We start from the raw sequence: 25,960 nt of genomic DNA, 5'->3' as shown, positions 1-25,960 counted from the left end.
TAATGATAGGCACTAGTACTTAGAAAATCTGAGGTACTGGAGTGTCTCCCAGGAGGGTTTTAGAGGGTGGGATCACCTGATTGGTGGACTCTGCATTTTGGTCCATTTGTACATAATGACTTGGAGAGGCTTCTTAACAGTAAGGCAATAGGCCTCTTCTATTATTATGTCTATGTAGACATTATCTTTTCTAAAGTACCAGGCACTCCCATTTCGACGACGGGGAATGATTCAAGCATGTGATTCTACTAAAGATTCCAATACTGGAGAACTATAGTTACAGGTAAGTAACTTATTTTCATTCTGTCTGTCTAGTTTTGATGTCTGGTAAGGAGTGCAGCTAGTAACACGTATGTGACTATGGGAGTAAAGCAATGCAGGTTAACACCCTCAACTTATTGATACACTAAGGGGTAGAATGTAACAATGTGAGAGTTAAAGTCTATCTCCACATTCCTTACTTTTAAAGAAGTTGGTGAAGGTCTTCTCAAAAAGTGGAAGGGCTCAAATTCTCTTGTTACTAGGGGTGAGTGGTGAACTGCACTCCACTTGCTCAGTTTGCAGAGTTTTTCCTACTCCGTGCTCTGCTTAGAGCACGAAGTTGCAAAAAACTCTGTATAGCAGAGTGGAGTTTTTTCCTCATTCGCGCTTGCCAATGTTAGCGAGCAAGCAAGAAAAATCTTACTCCAGACCACCTCCCCGTGAGATTACTCATCGTGGCGGTCACAGGTGGTGGCTACCGCTTGTGTTGAGTAACATTCTGTTCGCTTTGAGAAATCTGCTGCTCGAGTAGAAAATCTACTCAAGCGGCAGAAAAGAAGCAGCGCTCTCTTACACTGCGTATGATGCCATTTGTGCTTAATTTGTAAAAAACAAAAGACATGCCTGGCCCTTGTCAGACGACAATTGCAGCTTGCACCACCCAAGGCCCCTGCCAGCTCTGCCAATGACAGAACCAACACAACTACAAACCATGACAGTCCTCCAAGTGTGACAATTCAGACAATTCCGGGTGCCCCAACAATATAAGGATGGCTTGGGTGGCAGGTGTTAGTCCCTTTAATGTATATTGAATTAATAAACGGCTGTTGTACTCATTTCTAAATTAGATGGACATTGCCACCATGTGGCAGGTGTTGATGAGTAAGTGCTGGTGTCGAGCACTGGAAGTCACCGGCTCAAATTAAGCCCTGGCGGTGACAGTAGATCAGTCCATGCACAATTATCTACACAAACACCACAATTCCTTATGGCTAGTGATGGCCTTACCTTTCTCCCTTTTCAGGCCACTGTAAAGGAATCACATCTTTTTAGCTTTAAGATAGTTAACTAAAATTCTCTCACTTTTCTTTATGCCTTTGTTTTGGCTGAACATTTTGTGATCCAAATATCAGCACTTTTACAAACTAGCTTTTGTTGAACCTTTCCAAGTGTATTGAGTACCATGGCTGATTTGTATACTCCACATTCCATTTCTATGTGTTTGATCTCTTTTTCTATGGAAGACACCTCTTTCTTACATAGACTATTTTGCCAAGTAACAATGCCTATAAACGTAGCCTTGATTGTGGCTTTCAGAAGCAGGGAACTGTTCACAGGTTTATTTTCTATATAGCAAAATGCAATTGAGTTTTTCAGTCTTTCGGAATTATCCCAGGAATCTAGTTTATATGTCTTTGTTTTTTTGTGATGAATTTCTAGTGTCAGATGTACACCATCATAGTCCAAAGAACAGAAGTCTTGAATGGATCATACTTGGCTCGTAGTAAACCAACTGTATTGAAAAATCAATTTTTAAATATCTCTGAAGCAGAAAGACAAAAAAGAAGGTTAATTTTGAGCCAGTGGAATAATACAGAATCCAAACATTGTTCAACAGATGTGTGTGAGATGATTGTCTAATACCTGGTCAAGACTCAAGAAGAAAATGTAAGTCTTCTCGAAGTACAACTTTTGAATCGGGGGAATGGTTTCACAAGTGAAGGTATATAGGATCATCACAAAAACATTTTGATCACCTTGAGAAATTGTGCTCAAACCTATATGTGATCAAACTCCATCTACCTTCTGAGTCACCTAGCCTGGTAGCCACATTTAATTGTGCCTTTTTGCAAACAGAATGATTACCTTTTTCTTTTTGTTAGGGTCAGATGACAGCATTTCCTCAAACTTGCCCCATTAATTTTATTCGCATTTTTCTTTTGTATTTCAATTGCCTACAATACCATTACTGTAATGTTTCCATACGCCAAGGTTATTTGGCTTTCCATATGCCAAGGTTATTTGTTTTCATCAGATGGACCACACTTTTCATATTGAGGGTGATGATTTATGATTTGCTCATGGGTGTGACAGTCTCAACTAAAATGTTTCGACTTGGCCCACTTTTTGCAATCTTGTGGTCATGTGTCATACATTGTGTTGTACCCATCACTCAGTCATTGCCATCATGAAATGCTAAAAGACACTCAACAACCTATGAGTGTTGCTAGCTGCTGTACTTTAAAATTAAAGTTATAATAGCTATGAAAAACAAAATGAAAAGACATATAACAAACATTTATAAATCCAAATGATTTAGCATTGCCCGACCTACTTTCCAATACCCAAGCATCAATGAACATTTTTTTTCTGGGCTTTGGAAAAAGGATTTGGGCTTTGGAAAGAAGCCCAGAATAAACGCAGCATGGATTTCCCATTGTGTCTTCACAAGTGGCACTGCTACTTAAATCAATCACACAGTGTCCTACTCACTCTGCGTTAGGCTTGAATGGTGGTTCAGAGGTCTTTGAAATCATTATTGTGAGCCAGTTGAGGCCAAAGGCTTCCTCCCTTCAGTGAAAGGCACAGACTTTACCTGCTACTGCGTGTCCTGCAATCTGCACATTGACTGGCTGCAGGACTCCTCACTAACATCACACTTCCATAACTATGCCTGTACCTCATAATAATTCACCATCAGGGTTTGAGACAGCTGCGGCAAAGTCCCTGTGCATAGGACCATTGTTTGTGTGAGTAGAGGTCTATCTAGGACAACCATATGGCTTGTACACAATGTCACAAGCAACACCAACTCTGTTTTTCTTTCCTCCTGTAGCTTGCGCTGTCTTACAGTGTATGTCACCAGGTCACCATTTGTGTATCAGGACACTTAGTAAAACGAAAATCAAGTTAAATGAGGCTAGTCGCCTTGTGTGTCCTCCAGCTGTGCTCCATGACTTTGCCATCCATGTGCTGGTGACTTAAACTGGGTTTGTGAAACCAGTGTCATTGTAGCTTCTTTACTAATAAACAAATGCATGTTTATGTGGGTCTGCAGGCCAGTGCTCTCAAGTCACTGCCATTTCAGTGTGGCTTGAATCAGTGCCAACATTGTGTGTCTTTGGAGCATTTAACAGCGCTATGAAGCACCTCCATGTCCCCTCATTATATTTTCATGAGGACCAGCCACTTGCAAGCATGTTTAACAATTACTAATAAGCTAATGTTTGTTTTCAGAAGACACAATAATGATCAAAGTGGACATAACTCTAACCACAGCAATATCACGTCTGAGAAATGGAGCAAGTGGAACCGAGGTTAATCAAGATCTGGATACATTGGCATGTAAAAACAAGAAATGAATACATTGAACTAAGAACAACAGACATAGCAGCTGTGGAGGCTGCCTACAAAGTTAATAAGTATTCTTACTTGAGGATTGAAAAGATAGATTATCAGAGATGTAGCTTAGTCAGTGAGATTCTGGGGGTGTGAATCACTAATTTCCCAAATGAAACAGCAGTGGGCTGCTAGGTGAAGGGGTGAGAAGGCCAGGGTTTTCAATGAACTGTTCCCATGAGGAGTATGGCCAGTACTAATCTGTATAAGGTGGGCCTCTGTCTAGAGTGGCACAGTGAGGGAAAAAGATGGTTTGGAATGCTACCTGAGCGATTGCCAGTGGTTAAACGTTTTTTAAGCATATGTCCCATCATCGTTTTGCTGTTTGATTGCCAGTGGTATGTCTGGAAATCTGAAGTGTGGTATCCGGTAGTGAGAAAGGAGAGCCGCAGACCAACAATTCTTGAACAGCGGAGTTTATTTCCTCACGTCAACACCAACGTCCTCATCAGCCATCCAAGGGACAAGGGAGAATCGACATCTCAACTGACTCCCATGGAATGCTGCTGAGGTCACCAGAATACATAAAAGGCAACCTTCCATAAAGGTGCAGTGCCGCTTAAATAATACTAATAATAAAACATAACACATCTTTCCCCTTAAAAATACAACAAAACAGATGACATTGATATAACGACAATCCCCCTAACTTGAAACCAAATATAAATCTACATTAAATAGATCGATCATAAACTCAAAGATGTTTTCCACGAACCTCATGAACATCCCTTAATACAAAACATATTGACCTAGATATTTAGGTTTACCAATAATCCTTTTGGGCCTATTAACCTCTGCCTCCTTCCAAACGTCCAGCATCACTTGGTTCACTTCCACATCCCGTGCACAGATTTCCACTGTTGCGTCCATGTTGTGCTCTGCTTCCCTTCACATTTTCACCTGAGCCCACCTCCTTATCACTTGCACTTTCCATACTCCAATTTCTATATTCATGTTGTGTCCCACTCCTCTGCATATTTTCACCTGATCCCACCTCCTGAGCATTACCAACACCCCCACCAAAACTAAAATCGCCTCCGACACGCACACCTGAATGTTGAATGTCAGGCAACACTCCTTGCTCTTCACAAACCTTCACCACACTCCTCTTGTTCCACCACTTACCATTTTCCACCATGATAGAATGCCTTGATACTCTGACGACCTTAGTGGTAGGATAAAAATTAGACTCCCCACTTCTTTTGCCATGAAGTCTCTTCACTCTAACTTTATCTCCTACACAAAATTGGATATCACACACACTTTTGAGATTATCATATCTCAATTTACTTTTAACTTGCAATTTCTCCACTCTATCCTTCACCTGTTTGATACCAGGAGTAGCTTCCCCCTTCATGGTTTGTTGTACCACCCACTCAGGAAACAGTTCATTACACGAGTGCCTACCCTTTAATAATACAAAAGGAGTTACCCCTGTAGAGGAATGTGGTGTATTGTGATAACACCAAATTCTTTCTGCCACCACATCCTGCACACTCTTCCCTGCATGAATGGCCAATTGTATAGTTTCCTTGAATATTCTATTTACCCTTTCAACCAGACCATTACCCTGGGAGTATATAAAGCAGTAGTAAGATGCTTAATATTAAAACCCTTCAAAAATTCAATAATTTGATGCAATCCAAATTGTACACCGTTATCCGTAACCAAACACTTAGGAATTCCCTCCCAATTAAAAAATTCTTTCAAAAATCCAATGACACTGGTAGTATTAGGTTCTCTCAAAAATTTGTACGAAATCCATTCGGAATGATAATCTACGGCAACTAACACATACCTCTTGCCTCCATTCATACCCCCTATTGGACCAATAAAATCCAAACCAAGCTTTTGCCAAGGTTTATCAGGAAAAGGTACAGGACATAATGACACCTCCCTTGTATGCAAACTCTTATCTGCCCCCCTACAGTCACAGCAATCCTTAACTGCCATCTCCACTTCTGAGTCCATGCCGGCCACCAATAGTACATTCACAACCGTTTCCTTGTGCCGGTAATTCCCACATGTCCCTCATGAGCCAATTGAATTAACTTGTACCTTAATTCACTAGGAGGTACTAGACGCTCCCCCTCAAAACAACACCATCCTCCACATTCAACTCATCTTTGACTTTGTCAAAAGGTCTCATCACTTCAGGAACGCGATTTCCTCATTCCAACCCTCACAAATATACTGTTTAATTAGTAAAAGAGAATTATCCTTGTCCGCAGCCTCCTTCCAAGCTTGTCTAGAAGTAACCTCTCCCGAAACAAACATACCATCAATCATGCCAACTACTACATCTTCATCTTCAGTTTGCTTATTCTCAATCGGACCATTAACAGGACACCTTGAAAGAAAATCTGCCCTGCCATTATTTCCCCCAGAAATATGTTTCATTTTCATGTTGAATTCATATAACTTAGCCAATAACCTGGTCAATCTAGGACTGGTTTTATTAAAAACGTTATCATTCCACAAATAAACCAAAGGCTTGTGATCCGTGACTATAATAAATTCTCTCCCCCACACATACGTTGAAAAATGGTTAGCACCCCAAACACAAGCCAACGCCTCCCTCTCTATGGTGCTGTAATTCATCTCAGCCTTAGAAAGAGGCCTAGACGCAAATGCAATGGTATGCTCCCTACCTTCCACCATTTGACTCACAACGGCTTGACCCAAGGTCAAGGGTAGGTCACTCCCCCTGCCACTGCAGCTCCTCCAGCTCCTCCAGGTTCCTGAGTTCCTGAGACCCACCTCACAGTAAGTACCCCCCACCTCCCAGCCCCTCGCCCTGCCCCGCGCTACTCACCCTCTCTCCTGCTCCTGCTTCTTTTCTTCTTTTCTTCTTCTCTGTTCTTCCTCCTCGCTCCTCGTCTGTAATCTTCTTCTGTACTCTTCTTCTCCCCGTCTTCTCTCTTCTTCTGTGTGCTTCTCTGCCTCTCCTGTCGCCTCTCTTCTTCTTCATCTTCTTCTGAGGTCTTCTGCCTGTCTTCTGCCTTCTGTTCCTCGTCTTCCGTATCTTCATCTGTGATCTTCTGCTCTTCTGTGATCTTCTGGTCTCCTGTTCTTCTGTTCTTCTGGTCTCCTGCTCTTCTGTTCTTCCGGTCCTCTGTTCCCCTGTTCTTCTGTTCTTCCGGTCTTCTGCTCTTCTGTCTTCTGTCTTCTATCTTCTGCCTTCGGCTCTTCTGCCTCCTCCGTCTTCTTCTCCCCGCGCCTGCCCTCCTGCTCCTGCCTCATCCCCCTCCCTCACTCGCCTCCCCCTCTCTATCACCCCTATCTAACCCGTTTGCTATCTACCTCCCTCACTCCTCCCATCTACCTATCTCTCTATCTGTCTATCCCACTATCTAACTCCCTCACTCTCCACCTCCTCCTATCTACCTATCTCTCTATCTATCTATTTCTCTATCTATCGATTTCTCTATCTATCGATTTCTCTATCTATCTATTTTCACTATCTATTTCTCTATCTCTCCCCCCTTCCTGCCACCCCCTCTATTACCTATCTTCCTATCCTCTCACTCTACCTCTCACCCTCACCCACCTCTACAACCCCCCCTCCCCTATCTTCACAACCCTACTCCTATCTCTCTCCCTAATCTCCTAAACCTCCTAACACTCACCCCCCTCCACCCTTAAACCCCCCTCCCCCAGCTCTTCTCACTCTACCTGTCCCCCCCTCGCGCTTTCCCGCCACGACCTCCTGCACCCCCCGCCCCCCAGCTCCCATTCGCCCTAGCTGACCCCTCCCCCCCTCCTACCTCATATGGCGGCCGCTGCGCGACAGTGGTAGCGACCCTTGACCCAAGGGTAAGTCGCTCCCCCTGCCGCTGCAGCTCCTCCAGCTCCTCCAGGTTCCTGAGTTCCTGAGACCCACCTCACAGTAAGTACCCCCCACCTCCCAGCCCCTCGCCCTGCCCCGCGCTACTCACCCTCTCTCCTGCTTCTTTTCTTCTTCTCTGTTCTTCCTCCTCGCTCCTCGTCTGTAATCTTCTTCTGTACTCTTCTTCTCCCCGTCTTCTCTCTTCTTCTGTGTGCTTCTCTGCCTCTCCTGTCGCCTCTCTTCTTCTTCATCTTCTTCTGAGGTCTTCTGCCTGTCTTCTGCCTTCTGTTCCTCGTCTTCCGTATCTTCATCTGTGATCTTCTGCTCTTCTGTGATCTTCTGCTCTTCTGTGATCTTCTGCTCTTCTGTGATCTTCTGGTCTCCTGTTCTTCTGTTCTTCTGGTCTCCTGCTCTTCTGTTCTTCCGGTCCTCTGTTCCCCTGTTCTTCTGTTCTTCCGGTCTTCTGCTCTTCTGTCTTCTATCTTCTGCCTTCGGCTCTTCTGCCTCCTCCGTCTTCTTCTCCCCGCGCCTGCCCTCCTGCTCCTGCCTCATCCCCCTCCCTCACTCGCCTCCCCCTCTCTATCACCCCTATCTAACCCGTTCGCTATCTACCTCCCTCACTCCTCCTATCTACCTATCTCTCTATCTCTCTATCCCACTATCTAACTCCCTCACTCTCCACCTCCTCCTATCTACCTATCTCTCTATATATCTATTTCTCTATCTATCGATTTCTCTATCTATCGATTTCTCTATCTATCTATTTTCACTATCTATTTCTCTATCTCTCCCCCCCTTCCCGCCACCACCTCTATTACCTATCTTCCTATCCTCTCACTCTACCTCTCACCCTCACCCACCTCTACAACCCCCCCTCCCCTATCTTCACAACCCTACTCCTATCTCTCTCCCTAATCTCCTAAACCTCCAAACACTCACCCCCCTCCACCCTTAAATCCCCCTCCCCCAGCTCTTCTCACTCTACCTGTCCCCCCTCCCTCGCGCTTTCCCACCGCGACCTCCTGCACGCCCCCTCCCCCCAGCTCCCATTCGCCCTAGCTGACCCCTCCCCCCCCCTCCTACCTCATATCGCGCAGCGGGCGCGCCGCTGGCGCGCCAGAGGCAAGCCCGTCCGCGCCTGGCCAGCGCCCAGCGCCACGACCCCTGGTCCCCAGCTCTCCCAAGCCCCGCTGATCCGCTACGACCCCACCACCCTACACGCCCTCAACCCAGGGTGCTCCAACACCTGCTTCCAAGCTCACCCCAAACGCACCCATGGACCCTTCGCCTGCAACTCCTGCAAACGCATCTTCCACCACGCAACTACCACGACCACAAGCCCACACGCCATCAACCACCTCAAGTGCATCCTGGTCAACGCTCGTTCCGTCCACAAGCACGCCGTTGAACTCTGGGACCTCCTGGACTCCACAGCACCGGACGTCGCCTTCATCACGGAGACCTGGATGAACGCCTCCTCTGCTCCAAACATCGCCACCGCCATCCCCGAAGGCTACAAGATCTCCAGAAAAGACAGCACCAACCAAGTAGGAGGAGGTATCGCCATCGTCTTCAAAGACTCCATCAGCGTCACCACCTCCACCGAAGACACTCCTCTCGCTGCTGAACACCTGCATTTTCAGATTTGCACCGACCCGATGACCACCCTCAGAGGATCCCTCGTCTACCGTCCTCCCGGACCGCGCGCCCCTTTCAGCGACGCCATCGCCGACTTCATCTCCCCGCACGCCCTCGCCTCACCGGACTACATCCTCCTAGGCGACCTCAACTTTAATCTGGAACAAAACAACGACCTCAACACCACCACCCTGCTCTATAACCTCGCCAACCTCGGCCTCAAACAACTGGTGAACACCGCCACCCACATCGCCAGACACACGCTCGACCCTATCTTCTCCGCCAGCAAACACATCATCTTCAGCCACACCTCCGCTCTACACTGGACAGACCACAGCTGTGTCCACTTCACATTCCGACGCGAGACCCGCCACCTCCGCACTCAACCCATCCCTCGTCGACAGTGGAACAAGATCCCCGAAGAGCAACTCTTCTCCGCACTCGCCACCCTCACCACCGACCCCAACGACGCAGCCCTCAGCCTCACAAACTGGATCTCCAACTGCGCAGACAACCTTGCTCCCCTCAAACGCACGCATCGACAGACCAACACCAAAAAACCTCTCTGGTTCTCTGACACCCTCAAAGAATCAAAGAAAACTTGTCACGCCCTCGAGAAGGCCTGGCGCAAGGACCACACCGCTGACAACATGACCGCCCTCAAGAACGCTACCCGCGAACGCCACCACCTGATCCGCGCTGTTAAAAGGAACTTTTTCACCGACAGACTGGACAAAAACAGCCACAACAGCAGAGAACTCTTCAGCATCGTCAAGGAGTTCTCCAACCCCAACGCCAACGCCGTCACACCCTCACAGGATTTCTGCGAATCCCTCGCCACCTTCTTCCATCGCAAGATCAGCGACCTCCACAACAGCTTCGGACACCAGACCCAACCAAACACCACCGAACCCTCACCCCCGGCCATCACCCTCAACACCTGGACCCACATCAACACTGAAGAAACCAAATCCACCATGAACTCTATCCACTCCGGCGCCCCTTCGGACCCCTACCCTCACTTCATCTTTAACAAAGCCGACGACATCATTGCCCCGCACCTCCAGGCCGTCATCAACTCTTCTTTTTCTTCTGCTACCTTCCCCGAATGCTGGAAACACGCCGAAGTCAACGCCCTACTAAAGAAACCTACGGCTGACCCAAGCGACCTGAAAAACTTCCGCCCCATCTCTCTCCTGCCTTTCCCAACCAAGGTAATAGAGAAGACCGTCAACAAACAGCTGACCACCTTCCTGGAAAACAACAACCTGCTTGACCCTTCACAAACCGGATTCCGAACCAACCACAGCACGGAAACCGCCCTCATCTCAGTCACAGACGACATCAGAACCCTGATGGACAACGGTGAAACAGTCGCCCTCATTCTCCTCGACCTCTCGGCTGCCTTCGACACCGTCTGTCACCGCACCCTAATCACCCGCCTCCGCTCCACTGGGATCCAAGGCCAGGCCCTGGACTGGATCGCCTCCTTCCTCTCAAACCGTTCCCAAAGAGTTTACCTCCCTCCGTTTCGCTCAGAACCCACGAGATCATCTGCGGCGTACCTCAAGGCTCATCACTCAGCCCGACACTCTTCAATGTCTACATGAGCCCCCTCGCCAACATCGTACGCAAGCACGACATCATCATCACCTCCTACGCCGACGACACCCAACTTATACTCTCCCTCACCAAGGACCCCGCCAGCGCCAAGACCAACCTACAAGAGGGTATGAAGGACGTCGCAGATTGGATGAGGCTCAGCCGCCTAAAGCTGAACTCTGAAAAAACGGAAGTCCTCATCCTCGGCAACACCCCGTCCGCCTGGGACAACTCCTGGTGGCCCACGGCCCTCGGCACCGCACCGACCCCCACAGACCACGCCCGCAACCTCGGCTTCATCTTGGACCCTCTTCTCACCATGACCAAGCAAGTCAACGCCGTGTCCTCCGCCTGCTTCCTCACCCTCCGCATGCTCCGCAAGATCTTCCGCTGGATCCCCGCCGACACTAGAAAAACCGTGACCCACGCCCTTGTCACGAGCAGCCTGGACTACGGCAACACCCTCTACGCTGGGACCACAGCCAAACTCCAAAATCGCCTGCAACGCACTCAAAACGCCTCGGCCCGCCTCATCCTCGACATACCCCGCAACAGCCACATCTCCGCACACCTGAGACACCTGCATTGGCTCCCAGTAAGCAAAAGGATCACCTTTCGACTTCTCACCCACGCACACAAAGCCCTCCACAACAAGGGACCGGAATACCTCAACCGACGCCTCAGCTTCTACGTCCCCACCCGCCTCCTCCGTTCCTCTGGCCTCGCTCTCGCTGCCGTCCCTCGCATCCTCCGGTCCACGGCGGGTGGGAGATCTTTCTCCTTCCTGGTGGCTTCCTGGCGGCCAAAACCTGGAACTCCCTCCCCACCAGCCTCAGGACCACCCAGGACCACTCCGCTTTCCGGAGACTCCTAAAAACCTGGCTTTTCGAGCAGCAGTAACCCCCTCTTTCCCCTAGCGCCTTGAGACCCGCACGGGTGAGTAGCGCGCTTTATAAATGTTAATGATTTGATTTGATTTGAACGGCTCCCAGGCCAATTCCACTTGCATCCACAGTAATAATAGAAGGTACACCCTCACTGAAAGGTTGAAGGGCAGGAGCCTTAATTATAAGATCTTTTAGTATTGAAAACGCTTGCATTTGCTCTTCTTGCCACTGAAATTTCTCCCCTTTCCTCAACATCTTCCTCAAAGGTTCAGTCTGATAAGCAAAGTTCTGCACAAACCGTGAGTAATATTTACAGAGACTCAAAAATGATTTCAATTGGTCTTTATCTTTAGGGGACAGAGAATTTTCAATTGCATCTAACAAATCCTTCTTGGGTAAAATTCTTTGGGCCGAAATCCTGTGTCCTAAATAATCTACTGAATCAACCATGAATTTACACTTCTCTTTTCTTACCGTGATCCCATGAGCCTCCAAAATTCCAATGACCTTGTCAAGTTTGTGTACATGTTCCTGAACTGTCTCTGAACCTATCAAAATATCATCCTGGTATGCCAACACACCATGCTCCTCACCAAACAGTTGAAACATAAGTTTCTGGAACACCGATGCTGTAGACGCTAACCAAAATGGCATTCGCAGAAACCAGTGTGATAAATGTCGTGAGACTACGAGATTCTCTACTCAACTCAACCTGATGATAGGCGGACTTGAGGTCAATTGAGGAAAATACTTTCATTCCCCCCAATTGTGCCAACAAGTCCTGAATTTTAGGCAACGGGAAACAATCTACCAAAATGTTATTGTTCAAAGACCTCAAGTCCACACATAATCTCATGTCTCCTGTTTTCTTAACCGCCACTACAATCAGAGACACCCATTGAGATGAATCAGCTGGCTCAATAACCCCTTCTCCACATAATTCACACAGGTGATCTTTTAACTTCCCTCTAATACTCAATGGTACATTTCGCACTTTATGCACCACAGGTACAGCATTAGGTTTAAGTACAGTTTTATGTTCATACCCCTTTACCAAACCAAGTTTGTCTCTGAAAATAGTTGTATGTTTATCAAGAACATCTTCAAGAGAATCTAACTTCAAGTCAATTTTCTCAACCAAAGTGATTGGTTGGTCCGTACCTGGTCTGAGAACCATTCCAAACTGCCCCTGGTCTCTCCACCCCAAAATGTTGTATCCTCTCTTTGCCACGTAAACTTCAGTATTAATGGTTTTATGTTGGTAACAAACCTTCTCAACAAAATACCCCATCATATCTATTTCTTGACCATCAAATGCTACCGTTTTTATATCAGGTGGCAGTAAGGTTAGATCATTCCAATTCAAATGGTAATTCACATCCGAAACAATGGTTATGGGTGAACCGGAATCCACCGTAACATCTAACATTGCATCACTTATTTTGATTTCACATACAGGATCTTTCGAAGGCTTGCAACTAGTATTACGGTCATGCATAGCATCAACAATCAAAACACACCTTTTCATAAGGTCAACTTCATTACCCTCTGTCTGCCATAAGGAGTGCTGTTGCTCAACCATCATGACTTTTTGCGATTGTTTACAAACTCGTGCAAAATGGCCTGTTTTCTTGCATTTCATACACATTTTCCCTAATGCAGGACAATTAACTGCATTGGCTACATATGACTTAGAGCCACACCTAAAACAAAGCAAGCCCTTAGTATTACTTTTCTTTGACTCAGATATAGCAGACATAATTGTTTTGGATTTTGGGAAAACCATGTTCACATTTTCTACTAGGTTAATTTTTGTTTTACTCAGTTCTTTAGAAGCTATTACAAAACGCTCAATACCTCTGGCTATTTCTAATGTTTCATTCAAGGTTGGGTTCCTACAACATAAAATGTTTTCTTGAATTCTAATATCAAAACAGTTCACTACTAATTGATCCCTAAGGTATTGATCTAGGGGGCCTATAAATTCACAAGTGGAAGCCAATACCCTGAGCTCAGCTATAAAATCGTCAACCGACTCATGTTGAAGTTGTTTCCGAGTAAAAAACTTGTGTCTTTCAACAATGATGCTAAGATCGTCTTTAAAATGATTTTCTAGCCTATTGACAGCTTCCGTGAAAACATCCCAATGGTCAGTGGACAAAGGTATTACTTGGGGTAGGTGGTAAAAAATTATTTGTCCTTCTGTTCCCAGGCAATTGTACAAAATCGCTTTCTTCCGAATAGCAGAAAAACTTGACCCATCAATCGCCACCAAATAACTTTCAAAAGATTTAAACCAGTGGTGCCATTTCAGTGTAGGAATGCCTGGTTCAGGTAAAAATGCCACCGGTAAATTTGCCGTTTGCATGGTAAAATTATACCCACAAATATGCTAATTACAACTAACAAACTGCTTAAATTAAGGTGTGCGAATCGCTGAAAACATGGAGAACCAGGTAGAATTAGTGCTTTTAGGATGTGAGCGTTACCGTGAAATTAACTTCCACCACAACCGTTTGTTTGAATAAGGAGTGTTAATAACTGAGCACTTGTAGAGACACTCCAGTTCGCTTCCTTTAAGGTGTGTGGGTCACAGTAACATTGACTCACAAAACAACAGTTTAACTAAAAGTGTGCGAATCACTGAAAATTTGCAGGGAAACTCCAACTGCAAATCCTATTAACTTCCTTAAGATACTTGAATTAAAATGTGCAAATCACTGAAAACTTGCAGGAACCTCCAACTGCAAATGCTTCTATTAATTTCCTTAAGATGCTTGAATTAAAGTGTGCGAATCACTGAAGGATTATCCAGCCGTAGGCAAGGTTCAATGACTCACCAGGCCCATTGGGAGGTGTTAGTTGGTTCATGAAAAGTAAACAGAATGTGAGATGCAAGACTTCTAACTGCAAAACTTGCTCAGTGAAACTCTCACGACTCTCTGTATCTCTCTCGAAGTCTATCTGGTCAGTAACTATGGCAACTGTGCTGCGAAGAAGCCGGCGCACGGGCCCAGGTCTAGAATGTACGGAGTGAGGAAGTATAGCAACAGTAACTATGGCAGCTATGTCGCGCAGGAATAACGCGCACTGGCTCAGATTGAAAAATGCCGGTAGAAATAGTCTTAACTGTGTCACTAGCGAGACACACGCATTGCCATAAATCAAAATATGAGCCTTTCCAAATAAACAGCGCTGGGGAAAGTCAATTGAATAAACAATATTCTTTAAGAAAATGTTTACGGATCTTCACCGAATTCACTATGCACAGATGCAAACGTCCTCTGAATAAACTTGCCTTTCACTTCCTAACGTAAACATTATTACCTTACAGGAACAAGTAATAGAAAAGGCTGCGAGGACAGCTGAAAACACTTGTACATGCGTAGGTTCTGTGGTTCAGTTGGTGTTGATTTAGTATCCCATCCTCGTCGCCAAATTATGTGGTATCCAGTAGTGAGAAAGGAGAGCCACAGACCAACAATTCTTGAACAGCGGAGTTTATTTCCTCACGTCAACACCAACGTCCTCAGCAGCCATCCAAGGGAGAATCGACATCTCAACTGACTCCCATGGAATGCTCCTGAGGTCACCAGAATACATAAAAGGCAACCTTCCAAAAAGGTGCACTGCCGCTTAAATAATACTAATAATAAAACATAACATGAAGCTAGTACAGCTTTGAAAGCATACTATTGCCAATATTTGAAAATTCCAAAAAGTAGTACATTTGCATCCGTTCAAGGACTACTTCTTTGCCATCAGATTCACTATTGTTTTGGTAAACCGGTCACCATACTAGTTTAGGTTCCTGATCCAAAAATGGACAAGTTAAAACCTCTCAGTGAAACCAGGGCAGCTGGAAAAAAACAACAGAATTATAGCAGACCTGATGGAGACCCCCAGACCTGGGTAAAAAGCCAATAATGCATTTATTTGAGGGGTGTCACATCCCAAACACCCTTGCTGAAGCTACACCCCTGCAGATTATGTGCCATGTTTGTTGGAACAGTAACCTTTTTTTCTCGTTATTTATTTGCAGGTTTATGTTTACGAGCCAGATTGGGAAGGGGTTAGTGTAGCGCTTCACATAGAATATATTAGATAACATTTATAACACTTTCCATAGAGTATGTAAGGTGAACAATTGTTTCAAAAGCACAGTGTAAACAACGGAGGTGGATGCAGATGCTAAGGTCCATCAAGTAGTTGCAAGCCTTAGTTTGGGCAGGAAAACTGAACACAAATGAAAATACCTAGATTGTGAACATGAGTCTGCTAAACTCTCAATATCTGTTGGTATTGTGGAGATTAAAAACTAGATAGGTCAGAAGTAATATGACACAATTTAAGTGTTTAATTTAATGAGAGCCTGAGAGTAAAGTTGAATGGTGCTTCCTCAGCTTTTGTTTTGAACAATTATCACATCCTTTGGAGGTGTGCACCCCTCTGGGGACTTGCTACTTAATCTCCATTATAACCTAAAACCATATAATCTCTTTACTTGTCTAATTATGTGCACTTATGGAAAAGTCTTACCTTTTCTATTTAAGTATAACTAACCCCATAAGCTAAATATAGGTCCTGATTTAGAGTTTGGCAGACAGGTACACCTTCACAAACGTGACAGATATGCCGTACACTGTATTAAGATGTCCATAGGATATAAGAGACATATATTACTGGGGACGGGACATCGGTCACATTTGTGACTGAGTAACAACATCCACCAAACTCTAAATCAGGCCCATAGTGTGTAAAATACCCTTTCCTACCAATGTATTAGGTTTATGTAGCGGGATCGATGTTTATCCGAAAACACCAAGCAGTAGAAAACTATTTAAAGCTAATTACATTGTCAGTTGACAGCTGTAGGAGGAGACCCTTGGTGTCACAGATGGCTTACCATCCTGCAAGTCCTCCACCCATTGTGGAGTCAAGATAGACGGGTCATCTCCATATCCAAAGCAAGCCTTCCCAGACCACGAGTTCACATAAGGTCATCATTCTACAGCATTCCAGGTGAACTTGTAAAGAGAACTGTTTCCTGGTTGTTAACATGTGAATGTATGTAAAGAACTGGATGACTAGACTTCCTGAACCCTATCTCAGAATAGATAATATAGGGCCTGATTTAGAAATTGGCTGAGGAGTTACTCCTTCACAACGGTGACGGAAATCCCATCTGCCGAAATCTAAAGCCCAATTTTATCCTCTGGGATTTAGCTTTTAGCGGACGGGATATCCGCCACTGTTGTGACGGAGTTCCCTCAGTATAGGGAGATGTGGTCATATTTCTTCAGGCCCTGGATGAGATGTGCAGGATGCCCCTAATAGAGGGCAGTGTGGAATCTTCGCCATGGACCAGGGCCTTGCCACCATCCACATTGCGAAAGTGCAAGAGTTTGAACAGCAATTGTAAAGTCACATTCTGTGAGGAAGGGTTTAACTTTTGTAGTAGAGAGTGCTGGTACCAGACCATCTTTGTTTTCTTGTCAGTACTTTCCTTGAGAGTGAGACTGGTATCCAGCGTGTAGACCAAGTGACTTGGCTTTAGCTGAAAGTTAGGTTACTCCAGTATTGGAACTTTCATAGATTCACATGCTTGAATCATTCCCCGTCGTCGAGATGGGAGTCCCGGTACAATTTTCACAAGTAATGTTAACACATATTGAAGAGAAAAAGGCCCTAGGCCTCTTCAATTTCATAGTCTATCAGAGTCATTTTGTGAAAAGGACCAAACCTGATCCTCCACCAATCAGGCGACAGCACCCTTCAGAACCTCCTGAGAGAAGCTCTAGCACCTCAGATTTTCTACCGCACGTCGTGCTAGGGAGTCTCCTCAGAGCTCTGCTCTGTCTTCACACCTTTATTCAACTATTTTTCTCTCAGAGGAACTCATTTATTTGGATTTGTCAGCTATTTTTCAACTATGTCTGACAAGGAAAAGAAGAGTCTCTTCAGAGACTGCAAGACTTGTGGGAAGAAAAGACTTCATTCTGAAGACCCTCACCAAGACTGCATTTACTGCCTGTACCCAGATCATTCAGCCAAAGACTGTAAGATTTGCCATACTTTTTCTTCTAAGACCTTAAAAGACAGGGAAGGCAGATTATTAATATGGCTGCAGAAACTAAAACATAGGAAGGATCCAGTTTCTGATTCTGAGAGTGAGGAATCATCAACATCTAAGAGATCATCTAAAAGGGCAAGATCACGCTCTAGATCTCCCTCACAAATCTCAAGAAAAGCCCTCAAAAAGACTGCTTCAGGATCTTATAAGGGTCGCAGCCCATCTTCTTCCCCAACTAAACTCTCAAGTAAAGAGGGGAAAAGACATTCTTCCAGTTCTGAGAGGCACAGAAAGTCTTCATCTGTTCCACCATCTGTGCCTTTCAAAAAGCCATCCTCTGTGACTGGAAAAACAGGCTTCGTCGACGGATTCCCTGTCGAAGGCACCATCGGGGGGTGAATTGCCGACGACAACAGCTACTTCTGGATTCCCATCGTCGACGGCTCCGCCGGCGACATCGTCGACGAGAACAAGTACCCCACCGTCGACGAGAACTGCAACAACGACATCAGCGTCGACGACCGTCTACACCTCGTCATCGTCGACGGTGCTGAGGTCAGTGTCAGCCCTACCGTCGTCGTCGACTTTGTCGACGGTAGACTCGTCGGCGAGGCTTTCTGCTATTAAAATAATTGTGTGTCCAGCATCGACGGCACCGTCCATGACGAAGTTGATTTACATGTCGTCAACGACACCGTCAACGACACCGTCGGCGAGGGAAAAACATCAAAAAAGAGGAGAAAAGTTAACTCCAACCCACACATCACCTAGTAAGGTATCCTCCCTGGTGCCAGTACATCTTTTGGAGGGAGACGAAGATTCAGATGAAGACGGGCCTTTTGGAACAGCCCACAGTCCTTCTGAATTGAATGTAAAGTACCAGGAAGAGGAGGAATATGAAGAAGCTTATGATCCCTAGGTTTACTCAGAGCATCAGCAATATCAACAGGGGGCGTATATTCCTTCTGACCTGCTTACTGGCCTTAGAGCTATGTTAGTGGATTACAACAGAAGGTTTCCTCCTCAAGGAGAACAACCTCCTCGATCGCCTATTTCTGGTGTTTCTACTCCACATCAGAGACCAACGTCCTTGCATCTCACAAATGTGGCCACTCCGGACATGACAATTCCCCAGGACACCGACATCTCAGAAGGGGATCAGGAAGAAGGAGAGCTCATGGACACTCACTCAGAGTGGGACGAGTACATTATCCCTGCTCCTCCTTCTCCTTCTCATTCGAAGGTGGAATCCCCACCAGAAGACATTGGAGGTTTTCACAATCTTCTAGAGAGGGCAGCCAAGCGTTTTGCCTTACCGTTACCTACGAAGCAAACAGACTGTTTCCTATATGATTTTAAAGAGCCCTTTCAGAAGTCTGTGCGCTCTATCCCGATGGTGAACTACCTGTGGGAAGAGGGCCTTAAAGTCATGAATAATCCGGCAACAGTCACAGCAGTTTTGCCACATCTGGATAAAAAATACAAAGCACCTGATGATGCACCAAAATGCTTAACAGGACATCCTCCTCCGGATTCAGTAGTAGCTCAGGCAGCTCAAAGAAGATCGAAGAATCCTCCTGCCCCGATTTCCGCACCCCCAGACAAGGAGGGTAGGCGGCTAGACAACATAGGGAAAAGGTTTTCTTCTATGGCTAGCCTAGTAGTTAGAGCTGCCAACTTGGCTATTTTGTATAGATTCGACAGACAGCTTTGGGCGGATATTGCACCTTTTATTAACCAACTGCCAGAAGACGCGAGATCGGTGGCAAATAAAACTGTACAAGAAGGTCAACGCACGTCTGCAGAGCTTATAGACTGTGCAATGGATATAGCGACCACTGCTTTTAGACAGCTTGCAGGTGCAGCTGTACTAAGAAGACAGGGCTGGCTTAAAGCCACCTTGTTTCGCCCAGAATTCCAGAATAAAATCCTAGACTTACCCTTTGATGGCCAAGCGCTATTTGGAAAACATGTTGATGAAGCCCTACAATCAATCAAGACGGACACGGACACGGCAAGGTCATTAGGGACCCTGCAATATCAAAGATCGTCCTTTCGTCCTAGGGGGCGTGGCCAACCCTCATACAGAGGGGGATATCAACAACAGAGATATTCTTCCTATCCATCATCCTCACAGCAGTATCGTCCATACTACTTGCAAAGGCAACCGACTCAACCAGCCTATAGTAGACCGGCAGGCCGTGGACGTTCAACCCGTCCGGCCAAAGATTCAGCTCGTAGAACCTGATGTTTTCGAGGCGCCGGCTATGCTCAGTCCTCCTCCTGTCACCCTGGGCGGGAGGATCTCCTTATTCCTCAGTCAATGGCAAACCATTACGTCAGACAAGTGGGTCCTACAATTAGTGGAACGGGGCCATACTTTAGAATTTATCCAGATACCTCCCTCCAACCCTCCCCGCAGGACTCCTTCAAGGTATCCTCAACAACTCAAAGAAGAAGTCAACAAGCTGCTTCTCAAGGGAGCTATAGAGAAGGTACCTCGGGCCCAACGAGGAACAGGATTTTATTCCAGGTTCTTCATCATTCGGAAAAAGTGGAAGGATTGGAGGCCGATCCTAAATTTAAGGGAACTAAATGTATACCTAAAAAAGCAATTGTTCCGAATGATCAGCCTGCAAGACGTCCTTCTGCGTCTCAATCAAAGAGATTTTATGTCATTACTAGACCTCAAAGACGCATACTTCCACATACCCATCCACCCTGCCCACAGAAAATATTTGAGATTCACCGTAGCCGGGAGCCATTATCAATACCGCGTCCTTCCTTTCGGACTCAAATCAGCCCCAAGAATATTTACCAAATGCCTAGCACCAGTCGCAGCCTTTCTCAGAAGAAGAAAGCACCAGGTTTTTCCATACTTAAACGATTGGTTAATAAAGGCAAAGACTTACGCAGGAGCACACAAGTCAACAAGAAAGTGCGTTTCCTTACTGACCAATCTCGGATTCACAATCAGCTGGGAGAAGTCCAACCCTCTACCAGTACGCAATATTACTTTTCTGGGAGCAAAACTGAACACAGAATCCGGCATGGCATGTCCCACGTTAGAGAAGCAACAAAGATTACTGACTTAGTCAGTTCCATACAGAGAAGACGAAAGGTTACTGTCCGTCTCTTCAAATCACTGTTGGGCATGATGTCTTCATGCATACCTCTGATCCCTCTGTGTCGGCTAAAGATGCGCCCCTTACAAGAGCAGCTAAATCGTCAATGGCTCCAAGTATCAGGCACTTTCTAAGACCAGGTACAAATAACTCCGATAATGATCAGAACTCTGAGATTGTGGTCTCAAAAGCACCATCTGTCAATCGGCCTCTCGTTTCTTCAACAGCCAGCCCCGTGGACCATAACAACGGATGCCTCACTGGAAGGCTGGGGAGCGGTGTTACAGGACCTGAAAATAAGTGGCAAATGGCCAATGCATCTGGCATCAATGCATATCAGTTGGCTAGAACTCAGGGCAGTGCACCTGGCCTTACAAGCGTTTCTCCTAAGAATCTCAGGATTGCGAGTGGTGATAAGAACGGACAACACCACTATGATGCACTATCTCAACAATTGCCTGGAATAAACAACAAGACAGCAGATGCACTCAGCAGGCAGAAATCGGACTGCCACGAGTGGGAGCTAGATCAGACATGACTGAACCAGATTTTTTCCTGGTGGGGAACACCAACGGTGGATCTGTTTGCGAAGAAGGACAACGCCAAAAGCCGGTTCTTCGCAAGTTGGCATCACCAAAAGGGATCTTGGGGGAATGCGTTTTCGATAGTCTGGTCAGACATCTTTGCTTACGCCTTTCCTCCCATTCCGTTGATCCCAAGGGTCCTCACGAAGCTGAAAACAGAACTGTGCACTCTGATACTGATAGCCCCGTACTGGCCGCGCCAACATTGGTTCATGGAGCTCCTCATTCTGTCAGTCAAACCTCATATTCCACTGGAGCCGTTACCTCAATTACTAACAATGAACAACGGCCAGGTTTGGCACCCTGATCCGCAGTCAATGCGGTTATCAGCATGGCTCCTCACCACAGAGAGTTTGCGCATTTGAATATCCCGCAGGACTGCACGGATATTTTGCCGAAGGCCAGAGTGGATAGTACGAACAAGACGTATCAGTGTAAATGGAAAGGATTCTGTGCCTGGTGTCATCAGCGTCGGATTGACCCTCTAGTCTCACCACCAGAGGAAATATTGCCGTATCTCTTACAGTTAACTCAATCTGCCCTAGCACACTCGTCCATTAAAGTTCACTTAGCAGCTATAGCTGCATACAGACGTTCAGATGACACACCCTCACTCTTCTCTTCTCGGCTGATTAAGAGATTTCTAAAGGGGCTTTTCAGGGTTTACCCTCCTTTCAGACCACCACCTCCTTCGTGGAATCTGAATATTGTTTTGGCACAACTGATGAAGCATCCGTTTGAACCGATCCATCGTGCTTCCCTCAAGTTCTTGTCGTGGAAGGTTGCCTTATTGATAGCCCTTACATCAGCTAGGCGGGTCAGCGAGGTGCAAGCGCTGTCCATCCAAGAGCCATTCCTGCAGCTTAAACATGATAGACTGTTAATGCGCACTAACCCGCATTTTATTCCAAAGGTTCCGTCAGACTTTCACATGAACGAACCTTTAGTCTTCAAGTCTTTTTTCCCTCATCCATCTACTCCGGCGGAGAGGGCATTACACTCTTTAGACGTTAAAAGATGTGTTAAATTTTATTTGGACAGGACTAAATCTTTTCGACGCTCTAATCAGTTATTCGTGGCGTACAGTGCTCCTAGGAAGGGGTATCCACTATCCAAGCAGAGTATTTCCAGATGGATCACCTCAGCCATTCGCTTTTGCCATCAAGCAGCGGGAAAACCTTTGCAGTCATCTGTGCATGCTCACTCTATGAGAAAAGTCTCATAGTCAGAGGCACTGTTTGCCAGAGTGCCACTAGAAGACATTTGTAGGGCAGCAACGTGGAAGAGCTGTCATACTTTCACTAAACACTACTGCTTGGAATCCCTCTCTCACGGAGAGGTAGCAGTGGGCCAGGCAGTTCTCAGGAATCTCTTCAGGTGAAGGTGAGCCATTTCTCCTACATCCCTCCATCCTAGGACAGGTATGCACATTGTATAAATTAAAAAAAAAAAAAAAAAAAGAGTAAAACAGAAACGTATATAAGGATAAAAGAACGCTATCACAATCACATAAGTAAGCAGGTTTGCAGACATTGATCATGTTACAGTAGTGTCTTATACATTGATCATGTTACAGTAGTGTCTTATAATAATTTATTTTACTGTTTTTCTTGGAATTTCATCATGTATCTCCACAGGTATATCTGTATGTAATAGAGATAAGTATATAGGTGTATTTATATATATATATATATATATATATATATATATATATATATAGACATATGGGTGTATACTTATATAGTTCATCATTTTATGCATGATGATAATAAGGTTTTGTGGTTCAAGATATTTTGTTTATTAGAGGTGTTGTCATATTACAATGTGCATAGTTATTGCTCTCTACTCTGATTCAAGCATGTGAATCTATGAAAGTTCCAATATTGGAGTAAGAAAATAAGTTACTTACCTGTAACTGTAGTTCTCCAATATTGGAATCTTTCATAGATTCACATGCGACCCACCCGCCTCCCCGGAGAAGCTCACTTCACCTCTTTCTTTCTTTATATATTCAACATAATATACGCACTTGTGCTTGGAAAATCTGAGGTGCTAGAGCTTCTCTCAGGAGGTTCTGAAGGGTGCTGTCGCCTGATTGGTGGAGGATCAGGTTTGGTCCTTTTCACAAAATGACTCTGTTAGACTATGAAATTGAAGAGGCCTAGGGCCTTTTTCTCTTCAATATGTTTTGGCATTACTTGTGAAAATTGTACGGGGACTCCCATCTCGACGACGGGGAATGATTCAAGCATGTGAATCTATGAAAGATTCCAATACTGGAGAACTACAGTTACAGGTAAGTAACTTATTTTCTTCTGAATCTGTCCAGATCTGTGCCATTCATTGTTGCTTGTTTTTCATTGCAAATAACAGGAATTAAGTCTTGGTCAAAGCTGCTGGACATCCAGGTATGGATGAGGTTCAGGCAGTGTTTGAAGTGTATACTGTCTGGAGTGGGAGACACTTTCAAATACAGTTGTATGTTGTTGATAAATATGGTGTTTATTGCTGTTATCAGATCAGTGAGTAGAGCTCCCGAAGGCTCCATGTAGAGCTTCAAGATGACAGGGAACAAGATGGAACCCTGGGTGACTCGTCAGGTGATAGGGATCTTCTGAGATCTGGAGGTGTCCATTTGAACAAACTGGTGTTACCTGGATAGGTAGAAGGAGAGCCAGTGGAGAACATTCAAGATTTCACAGTGTGGGTGAGAGTAGATTGGTAGACATTGCTTACAACACAGAAGGCCCTGGCGTGCTTGTGGGTGGTAGCGTTAAATGTTCTCCTGTGGTGCTGCATAGATCAGGCAGGAACCCGCCTGCACTCTTGCAGTGCAGCCTATACTCCTGTTTCTGCAGCAGCTGCACTGTGTGCTCATGCACACCTGGTAAGACCAGACCAGGATGAAGGTCTTGCAAATTACCAGTTCCAATATTTGTGCACTGAGTAATTTTGGACCATGAAACCTCGGGCAACTCAGAATGGAACCTACATAAGCTAATAATTTATGTGTATATTCTTGACCCTGATTTCTGAAGACACCATGAAACATACAATATTGCTTTAATATGTGTCTGTGATCTCCTGGACAGCAAGAAAGAGGTTTCTATGAAAGCGAAGTTCATGCTGGATTACCTTTGGTATACATAAAAACTATTCCAGTTCCATTCCTAAAGTAACAGCAGTAACGTCTTGCTTTGTTACCTGCAGGTCACTCTTAAGAACCAGTCGGTGTTGGAGGGTCAGGAAGTGACCCTGACTGTCCGTGCCCGTGGTGAACCTAAACCAATCATCAACTGGTAAGTTACAGCTGTGGGCTAGTTGGGGCCTGTGTCCATGTGTGCTTGTGTACATGTGTGTCTGTAGACTCAGCTTTCACATTGATGTCACCCAGGTAAACCTCTTGCTGCTCCATCATCAGAATATGTCAGATCAGTGTTTGCCAGACATTGCTCTAGAACATTAAATTAGAATATGACATGGTATGTGTTTCATACTTCTAGCTTCTCTGATTTAAGCATGTGAATCTAAGAATGACCACATGATGAAGAAGACAAAAAGTTGCTTACAGGTGACTGCAGTTCTCCATCTTTGGTGTCTTTCATAGATTCATATGTGACCTGCTTTCTTCCCCATTCAGAGGCTTTACACACTCCCTCCTTTCATACTTGTGCTGTAGAAAATGTGAAGTATGGTAGCTGCAGAGTAGAGTTCAATTTGCTTTCATCTCATTGGTTGAACTTTGGGTTTCTTCTGATGAGGTGAACGGTTTGTCTTTTTATAGAAGTCTGACTTTAGCGCTAACGTGCATGCTCTTGTATAGCTCCCATCTTGATGACTGGGAATGATTGGACCATGTGAATCTATGAAAGATGTCCAATATGAAGTATTGCAGTTATGAGTAGTAACATTTTGCATTCCTTTAAGTTAGATGCATGGAAAGCACAGTGGTTTGACATAACATGACATTGAAAGGTTTAAAATCAGCAAGTCAGATACCACCAATGACCCTTGTGAGGTCCTTACCACGACATAATTATGTGGGCCTAATCCCTAGCGTAAAAGGTAACCCAGTATCTTACATGTGTGACCACCTTCCCTATACATCTTACACAACTTACTCTATCCAAGAAATTGGACTTCCCACTCTGAGGTGTCAATCAATAAGTCATTTGTAGAGCGCGCTATTCACCCGCTAGGGTCTCAAGGCGCTGGGGGGGGCAGGGGAGGTGCTACTGCTCGAACAGCCAGGTCTTGAGGCATTTCCGGAATGTCAGCAGGTCCTGAGTCTGTCGTAGGTGGACGGGAGGGAGTTCCAGTTCTTGGCGGCGTGGTGGCAGAATGATCTCTCTCCAGCTGTAGTTCGGTGGATGCGAGGGACGGTGGCGAGGTTGGTGGAGCGGTGTTGACAGTTGGGAGTGCAGAAGGTGAGCCGCTCATTGAGGTAGGCAGGGCCGGCGTTGCGGAGTGCTTTGTAAGCGTGAGTAAGAAGTTTGAAAGTGATCCTCTTGTTGACGGGGAGCCAGTGTAGATCTCTTAGGTGGGCTGAGATGTGGTTGCGG

General features: G+C 45.5%; 1 protein-coding gene across 2 annotated transcripts in view; it reads left to right on the top strand.

The window, feature by feature from the left end:
* The window catches only part of SPEG (striated muscle enriched protein kinase), a 1,321,813-nt gene that overhangs the window by 537,645 nt on the left and 758,208 nt on the right, over positions 1-25,960 (top strand). For both annotated transcript variants that reach the window (XM_069227158.1, XM_069227157.1), the window contains exon 8: positions 24,609-24,697. In XM_069227158.1, the coding sequence (XP_069083259.1) occupies positions 24,609-24,697 (89 nt within the window). The remainder of the gene's footprint in view (positions 1-24,608; positions 24,698-25,960) is intronic.

The sequence above is a fragment of the Pleurodeles waltl genome, chromosome 3_2, assembly GCF_031143425.1.
Source record: "Pleurodeles waltl isolate 20211129_DDA chromosome 3_2, aPleWal1.hap1.20221129, whole genome shotgun sequence".
NCBI classification, from domain to species: domain Eukaryota; kingdom Metazoa; phylum Chordata; class Amphibia; order Caudata; family Salamandridae; genus Pleurodeles; species Pleurodeles waltl.
This window is presented reverse-complemented; position numbering and strand designations above follow the sequence as displayed.